Here is an 8,962-nt window from a genome sequence, read left to right as displayed (position 1 = left end):
TAATGAAAGAGAAGCTTAAGGGTTTTATTTTATGAAAATGCCATTTTAATATGCTATTTGCTACGGTCAAAGAGATAAACCGCAGCAATTAATGCTGCTGACATAATTTTCAAGTGCTTTAAACGTATTTGCTGCGGGCCCCAAATTAACCGCAGCAATTAAGGTAATTGAGTAACGGTTATTTGCTGCGGTCACAAGCTTAACCGCAGTAATTAAGCTTGCAATTGATTATTTGCTGCGGTTATGTTCAAAAACCGCAGCAATTGTTTGGCTTTTTTTTTTCTTATTCTTTTTCCTATTTATTGCTGCGTATATACAATAACCGCAGCAAATAATAAGCAGCAAATACGTTTTTTTCCACTAGTGTTTATTTGGTAATAGTACAATCTAATTTTTTTAAAAAATATATATTTTTTTGCAGATTATATTTGAAAATTTTTTTGCTACGTCAAATTTATTTAACCAATAAGATTGCTGCATTTGGCAAATGGCTGTTAGACTGTCATTTTTCATTTAGCAGCAAAAATATTAAATAGTATGATTTATTTTAGTAATTTTGTCTTATTTATTCATTTTTTCTCATTTTTTTAATTAACCCAGTTGATTTATTTTGTTCCATTTTCTTTTATGGTATGTCGTATTTAAAATTTTATCAAATAAGGGTAAAATAGTTGTTAATTTTACAAATGATACTCTATCGAAATTCGTCCATTAGTTGGTGCCCCCTGAGACTCCGAATCCTGAATTCGCCACTGTGTCCACGAGTAGTGTGGTGTGGGACTTAGGGCATATTAGGTGTTAAGGGTATATGTGATGAAAGATGGGTAATGGGCTAAACTATTACTACAACCATGAAGATAACAAATAAAGAAGCCCAATGGGTTAACTGATCACTTGTTCATATGATGGAGGTTTAGATTTTTTTTGGTTGACCAGAGGTAAGTAGGAAATAAAATAAAGAGTAATTTGATCCTTGATAATCAGGCATGAGATTGCCTCCAAGATTTTCACCTTCCTCAACCTCGTGTGTGAAGGCCAAAACCTGGAGGAACAATTTCCTACATCCATCAATCCTTTCCTACCCTCCTAGTTGGAGTGTAAGACTCTTAGTTGATGGGGTATTTGCAAGGTTCAATCCCCCGCTAGTCCCTTGCATCCAAATACGTTCACAGAGTAAGAATCAAACCTTTTCGAGATCTAACCCTTGTTGGTATCTCAAAGATGATCCTAATGAGCCTTTGCAATGAACAGGGTAACGTATCTCCTACGTCTCAAAATAAAAAATAGGGTAAAATCATTAAGAAAGAGTAAAATCGAAAATGACGCAAATTGAGTGGGATGAACAGAGTAATGCTTTAATTGGAATGACTTAAAAAAGATAGAGATAATGAAATTTTTTAACGAAGGAATTTAATATATTTTCGAGATTGTCAATAGTATTTTTTTATGCATATTTAGATTTAATTGAGAGTGTAAATTGAAGAGAAAAAACAAACGATTCACTTAGAATGTAGAATGGTCCTATCTTACCATCTTACCAAAAAAAACAGGTACCTCGCTCCAAGCAGATTATGCTTATCTCTGAAACCTGTTTGATTAACATTAATGATGTCCTATCACTAATCTAGTATAACAACGGGTCATGTTTCGCACCAACTGTTTTAAGAGATTTAGAGTGAATAATACTTCTGTTTAGTTCTTTAGCAAAATTAATCAACTGTTTTACACATTGAAATGCTTATAAATCATATAAAGTTAACAGTTAACCTTAATTAACTTATTAACTTTTTTTCTTGGTTTGTCTAATCCTAGATCTAGCATATACTTGCACCTTATAATGCTAATTATCAACTTAAGTCGGTCGAATTTGAAAAATTAATGATAAATAACAAATAATAAATATTATTGCAATAATAAAAAATTTGATTTCTCATAACCAAGTTTTATCAAGAAAATGGTTTTATTTGCATCTTAAAGGTGTGTAACTATAAAGTACAAATAATGTAGATGAAATAACATTAATGTTTGATGTCCCTATCTACTATATATCTGTGTGTTTATTTTTTATTTTTTTATTATTATTTTTTTTTAATGTAAATAAATAACATTAATTATAAATCTACAAGGCGATTCGCCAACTTAAGCTAATAACCTAAAAATTAACTGAGATTATTACAATTTAAGCTCCAAATCCACATCTAAACCACTTCCACTTGCTTCCGAATTTGGGTTGCTAAAGTTCATCGCCTCGTTAAAACTCTTGCTACTAGGGTTTTTCTGTAGAAAAAAAAAAAGATTTTATGCATGAAATTTAAAATTGGAAAATCAGTAATTGATTTATAATTTAATGCTTAGAAAATATTTCAAAACGAAAATATGAATACCTCAACATTGCTTAAAAGATGCCTAGTAATTATTCCTGCTGGTTGAGGAGGCAGTTGTTCGGTCTCCCGGACCATGTAAAAGTTGTCATTAGGATTCAACCTAATTATTATACAGGGATAATACAAAAATAAGTAACATTTTTATTTTATTTATTTATTTTTTTTAGGGTAGGTTACACTAATCATCATAAATACTAATAAAATAAATGAAAAATAACATATAATGATGACTTTTTAAAGTTTTCCAAAATAAAGTTAAAGTTAAATTAGGTAAGTATTTTTAGTAAGGCTATAATTGATTGTGTGGAAATTTATTTTCTTCAATAAATTTAAACTAAATAAGATAATTATTAAAAGATTTCTTTACATTAATTCTTTAAACCAAAATAAAAATCTTTAAGAAATTAATTGGTTAAAAAAACATTATATCCGCATGTAAAAAGTTATTTTTCAAAAATATATTTATTTAACTTATCATAATCATATCATAATCATATCATCATAAATACTAATAAAAGAACTAAAAAATAACATATGACGGCTTCTTAGAGCTTTCCTTAATAAATTTAAAGTTAAATTAAGTAAGTTTTTTTAGTAAAGGCCATAATTAATTGCGTGGAAATTTAGTTTCCTCAATAAATCAAAACTAAATAAGATAATTATTAAAAGATTTCATTATATTAATTCTTTACACTAAATAAAAATTTTAAGAAATTAATTGTTTAAAAAAAATTTATTCGTAAGTAAAAAAATATTTATTTAAATTATTAAATGTTGTTTAAATTAGTTCAAAATTATAACCAAATAAATTAGATTAAATCGACTCAAAATAAGCTTAATTCATTCATACATCATTTTTTTTACTTCATTGAATTTTAGAAGACCACAAAAATTTTCTTTTAGTCAAATTTAGGAGCTAAATTAGATTAAATATTTTAATAAGTTATATTATCCTAAGTAATTATTTTATTAAAATATGTAGTATTTACATACTTTTCTTAAACTAAAGGGTTTTTTTTCTTGCATTATATATCTTTACTAAACTCCGTGCATTGCATAGACTTCTAAACTAGTACTATATGAAGAGATAGATAATTAATTATTTCTGTGTATGATGAGAATTAAACCTTTATATATCACAACTTGTGATTTAAAAAACCCTTAACCACAAAAATAATCTATAATTTCAAGTACTCCCTCCATTCTTTTTTGTTCACCTCGTTTACTTTTTGCACAGTTTTAAAAAGTAAATTTTGAGACTTAATTATCTATATGGAAATTCCACATGGTAACATCGAACTTTCATGAAACGCCAGTGGTAGCACTTTTGTAAGATTTTTTCACATGGTAGCATCTAATTTATGCCTTATCTAAATGCCGTAGCATTTTCCATTAAATTCTTATTAATTTTCGTTTAATTCATCATTTTGACGTTTATATCCTTATTAAGTGTTGACTCTTGTCTTTATAATTTGCCTTAAACATTTGAGAGCGTTGATGAATTAAACGTCAAAATGGTGAAATAAACATTTGAGAGCATAAAATGGTTTAGGGCAAATTATAAAGACATCAATCAACACTTAATAAGAGTAGAAACGTCAAAAAGGTGAATTAAAAGGCAATTGACAATAATTTAACGGAAAATGCTACGACAGTTAAATAAGGTGTAAATTGGATGCAATTATGTGGAAAAATCTTACAAAAGTTCTACCATTGGTGTTTCATGAAAGTTCGATACTACCACGTGGAATTTCCCTTATCTATAAATGCACATCATAAAAAATTATAAAAAATATATAGTAAAAAAAATACATTAAGACGAATCTAACGAGATCTCACATAGATATATTTTATATCTATATGTGTCTTAAAAATCTTAATCAATTTTAACTCTCAAAAGTAGAATATTCTAAACGACAAAAACATTAAGAAACGGTTGAAGTATATTTTAGTATAATACTTTCAGCACGTATTTTAAAAAACTTTACTTGGAAAATTTTTTTTATTTGAGATAAAATATAAATATTTAATTTTAGATCTGAACAAATATGGTATGAAATCCTAATTAATTTGAGAAAGAACAATGCATACCTCGTTGTATTACATGGCTGGGATTCAGCATATCTGATGTCGCTTCCCCTTTCGATACGATTTTCCATTCCTATCTGCAATATTATTTATAATTCAATTTAATAAGATTTTATTTTCCAATAAATATATATGGTATAAAAAAGTTTTTAGGAAATTTACTCTAATTTAATATTACACTCTTTCACAATAAGTTTATACAGATGCCATTTTTACTTTAAACATATTTTTACAGGATTTTAAAAATATATTGTAATCTACTATGACTATAATCTCTCAAACGGTGTTACTTTAATTATCTTATTTTCTTAATAAAATTCATTCAAATGTATTCCACTAGATGTTATTAGGTGATAATGAGAAATTGTTAATAAAAATCTTCTTTTATAGTTAAAGTTATATTACCAAGCCAAAACGTTTATCATTGCAAAATGAGACAATTTGATTTTGAGATATAAAAAAATCTAAATAATTCAGTAAATTAATTATAAAACTTGAATATCATCTATTCTTGCCACAAAGTTTAATTACAATATCAAATTTTGAATTTAATCTAACATATATTTTATGAAAATTTTTGCTTTGGTATCCATTAATCAAGTAAAAAGAATAAAAATAATAACACTAACACTAAATATTATTTCTTAGTATTTTTGCGTTAATCCTTTTTAATTTAGTCGAACTCAATTTTATAAAAAAATTCCCCCAATTCTCACAGGAATAAATTGATAATTAAATCTAGTTTCAATTAAAATAAAAATGATATTTTTCAGGTAAAGTCTTGAGTTTGATTCACCCAGTCCTATCCCCACTACTCTACTCGGTAATAAAAAAAAAATACCATGTAGTTATTGGGATGGTACAGGTAAGCATATGAAGGCGGCACCGAAGGGTAACAAAATGAAGGCGGTACTCCTCCCGTGGATGATTGCTGTAATGCTGCTTGATACTCAGCTTGAATCCTCAACTCCTCAGGAACCTGCTACATGATTATATTTTTTTGTAAAAATACACAAAATAAAAAAAAAAAGTCATAAATTTAGCCGAAAAAGCCTAAAATAGATGATGATTCATAATGCAAGAAAAAAATTAAATGTAAAGATTAAAAAAGAGAAAAAAAAGAACCTGAAATGAAGAACTAAAAAAAGTATCGGGGTAAGAAAGTTGAGGGTTAGGATAGATGCCCATACTAGCCAATTGGGTATGTAACCTAATTTTTTCTAATTGAGCAACACCAAGACCTCTTTGAGGCTGTTTTGTTTTCTCTGAACTCTTTCCCTTTTTTGAATTACAAGAAGATGAATTGTTTTTCATGTTATTGTTGTTGTTTGTTTCATCACCTAAGTAATTTTCCATTGCCCTTTTTTTTTTTTTTTTTTTTTTTTTTTTTTTTTTTTTTCTTTAAGTTTCAAAATCTTAAAGAAAAAAAAATGAGAAATTGACTTTGACTTGATTCAATCTTTTACCCCTTTTTAAAGCTTTTGAAATTCACCCACCCACCCCATTGTAAGTATTGCTTGGCTGGATCAGATTTTTTGAGATTTATTAGTATATATGCTTTCTATTGTAAACGGATTTTCTACCTCTTTTTTGTGATTTTCTATCCTCTTTTGGATAATAATGACCCTCATATCAACTAAATACTAGTAATCTTTTTTTAAAGGATTATGAAGATAACTTACCATATATGTGTGGGTTATAACAATAATAATAACACAAATTCTTATTGTTGGACTATTTTTAATTGGGTCAGCTTATTATATATTTTTAAAATTATTATAAGTATACATTAAGAATAATGTAAGTTTACATTTATAATATTGAAAATAGATATTAATGATACGTAAGTAGCATCAAAAATAATATAAGTAGGCAGTAAAAATATGATAAATAGGCATTAATCTTTTAATGGGCTAGACTTAAATATGTCTCTCAAAGAGACGGTCTCTTAAGAGACTAGCTGTAATAATATTAATAATAATAATAATAACAATAACAATAATAATAATAATAATAATAATAATAATAATAATAATAATAATAAGCCCCCTTTTTTTATGATAAAATACTAATAACAACAACAACAACAACAATAATAATAATAATAATAATAATAATTATCATTATAATAATAATAATAATAATAATAATAATAATAATAATAATAATAATTATTATTATTATTATTAATAAGATCTAGCTAACAGACGCCTACAGAAGGTTTGTTATTAAAGATAAAATCAATTTTAAATTGTAAATAAGAATATATTATAATTGTTTAATCATATAAACATTTATTATATTACCTAATATAGCATTAAATCTAAAATTTAACACCAAATCGTGTTTCAAAATGTGTTATATATTTGTCTATCTTTTATTTTGTTTCCTAATTTACTCGTATAATAAATATTATTATCATTTTTGTTGACAAATGTCCCCTGTGTGTATAAACTTATTTTTCTTTTTGAGGTGTTTTCCTCTCTTTATGCATATAAAGAGTGAAATGGTTCAACCCTTAACTTTTTAGAAGATGGGTTTTATTTGCATACTAATGCGCTATAAAAGAGTTGGTTTATTCATTGAAAATTTTTTCTTTGTTCAAAAAAATAATGATAATAATAATATTATTAATTAATAATAATAATAATAATAATAATAATAATAATAATAATAATAATAATAATAATAATAATAATATTCTTATTATTATTATTATTATTATTATTATTATTATTATTGTTTTAGGTATATTATGATTTATGATTGATGTCTATAGTTAGATTGATTTGTTCTTTTAGTGCAATTTAAACTATATATAGAGGCTGAGATTGACAATGCTCATTGCTCAATCTCCGATCTCATATTGATTTCATAGTGATGTACCATAGATTTGAAAATAAAAACCTTTTTAATAGACTTTTACTAATAAAAACAGTGGCAAATTCAGGAACTTTTATATTCGTCTGATCTCATATAGATTATTACTGATTACCGCAAAAACTAAATTTTTACATGCCAAAACAATTAGCTTGGGCGAAGTCAAGATTTTGAATATTGGTGGACATACAAATAATCGACATACAAATAAATTATTTACTATGTATAAAATTTAGTTAATTAAATTATGAAAAATTTTAAATTATATAGACTTAATTAACTTGAATCATATGAAAAGTTTTAATCAACAAATAGACTTAAAGCTTTTTTAAGATTATCCATTTTGAAAAACATTAAATGTTTTTGACTCTAATATTCGCCTAGTAAGTCTCCAAAAAAATATTATTAAACTTAGGATAGCAAAAATATCAACATACACTAACAATGATGAATGTAAAATTATGAAAGATAAAGAGTAATGACATATCATATAAATTGGGAAATTTCATGTAGTGACCTCGAATTTTTGGCTTTTTCACGTGGTGGACAAACACGTTTGAATACGCATGGGGACCTAAATTTATAAATTTTCCAATTGGTAGACAAAACGTTAAGATTTTAGTGATTTTATATTATTATTATTCATCATAACAACTTTTTTACATAAAAACAAATGCCCCAATCATCCTTATGGAGCACTTTTTTGAAAAATCTATTCGAAATGAGTACTTGAATTAACAAAGAATTTTACATTTTGTTCACCATATGAAAAAGTTGAAAGTTCAGGATCACGACGTGCACTAAAATAAGTTCAAATTTCTATTTGATCCCTTTACAAATCTATTACCATTGAGTCATATAGTAATTCTAGTTATATTTTTGCACTTTCAAACTATATTTCTTATCTTATACTTATTAATAAAAGGAGCCAAAACAAAGAATATAAAAGATTGAATTTTTGACAAGGGCAACCGGGCCTCCCGGCCCATGTAACTTCGCCCCTGTTAGCTTATATGAATCATGTCACAATTTGTTGTAATTAACTATGCTTTTTAGACGTGTTGATTGCTGCTAAAATGAAGCTATTTGATAATTAGGGGAGCTTTATTTGTGATTGACAAATTTTGTACATATCTTACACTATTTGTTCCAAATGCAATAAGCTATTATTTTTAAAATTTTTGTTGTGATAAGATAGTAAAAGGAAATGAGAGGATTAGATGATAATCGATCCTAAAAATTTATCTATGAAAAGTGATACATCTTTCTAATTCATTGAAAATGAGACATTTACTTTTTCACGCTATCCTATACACTTATTCAATACTTAATATTTCTTATTATACTTTTTCACGCTATTTGCATTGAGATGAATCAAACAATATCTCACTTGACTATATTTTAACTTATAGATTACAAACAAAATACAAATTAAGAGTAATAAGGGAATAGTGTCAAAAAGTGAATGTCCCATTTCAGTGAACTTGAGGGAGTATTAATTTATATGGGTTAATTGTAGGCAATATACTATAAATATTACATTTGTATAAATTTTGGAAAATGTTTAGTTTTCAATTCTTTTACCACTCCTATCTTATTATTTGTTGGGA

The 8,962-nt window shown here is 26.1% G+C and overlaps 1 protein-coding gene across 1 annotated transcript; it reads right to left on the bottom strand.

The window, feature by feature from the left end:
* Positions 1-2,172: 2,172 nt before the first annotated feature.
* On the bottom strand, positions 2,173-5,828 carry LOC130815613 (protein SPEAR3-like). Its single transcript, XM_057682103.1, has 5 exons — positions 5,598-5,828; positions 5,314-5,451; positions 4,476-4,549; positions 2,385-2,484; positions 2,173-2,277 (listed from the first exon to the last, which is right to left on the bottom strand). The coding sequence occupies exons 1-5, from the start codon at positions 5,826-5,828 to the stop codon at positions 2,173-2,175; spliced, it is 648 nt and encodes a 215-aa protein (XP_057538086.1).
* Between the last annotated feature and the right edge of the window lie 3,134 nt (positions 5,829-8,962).

The sequence above is a fragment of the Amaranthus tricolor genome, chromosome 6 (assembly GCF_026212465.1).
Source record: "Amaranthus tricolor cultivar Red isolate AtriRed21 chromosome 6, ASM2621246v1, whole genome shotgun sequence".
Classification (NCBI taxonomy): Eukaryota; Viridiplantae; Streptophyta; class Magnoliopsida; order Caryophyllales; family Amaranthaceae; genus Amaranthus; species Amaranthus tricolor.
Note: the sequence above shows the minus strand (reverse complement) of the source record. Positions and strands in the feature narration are given on the sequence as shown.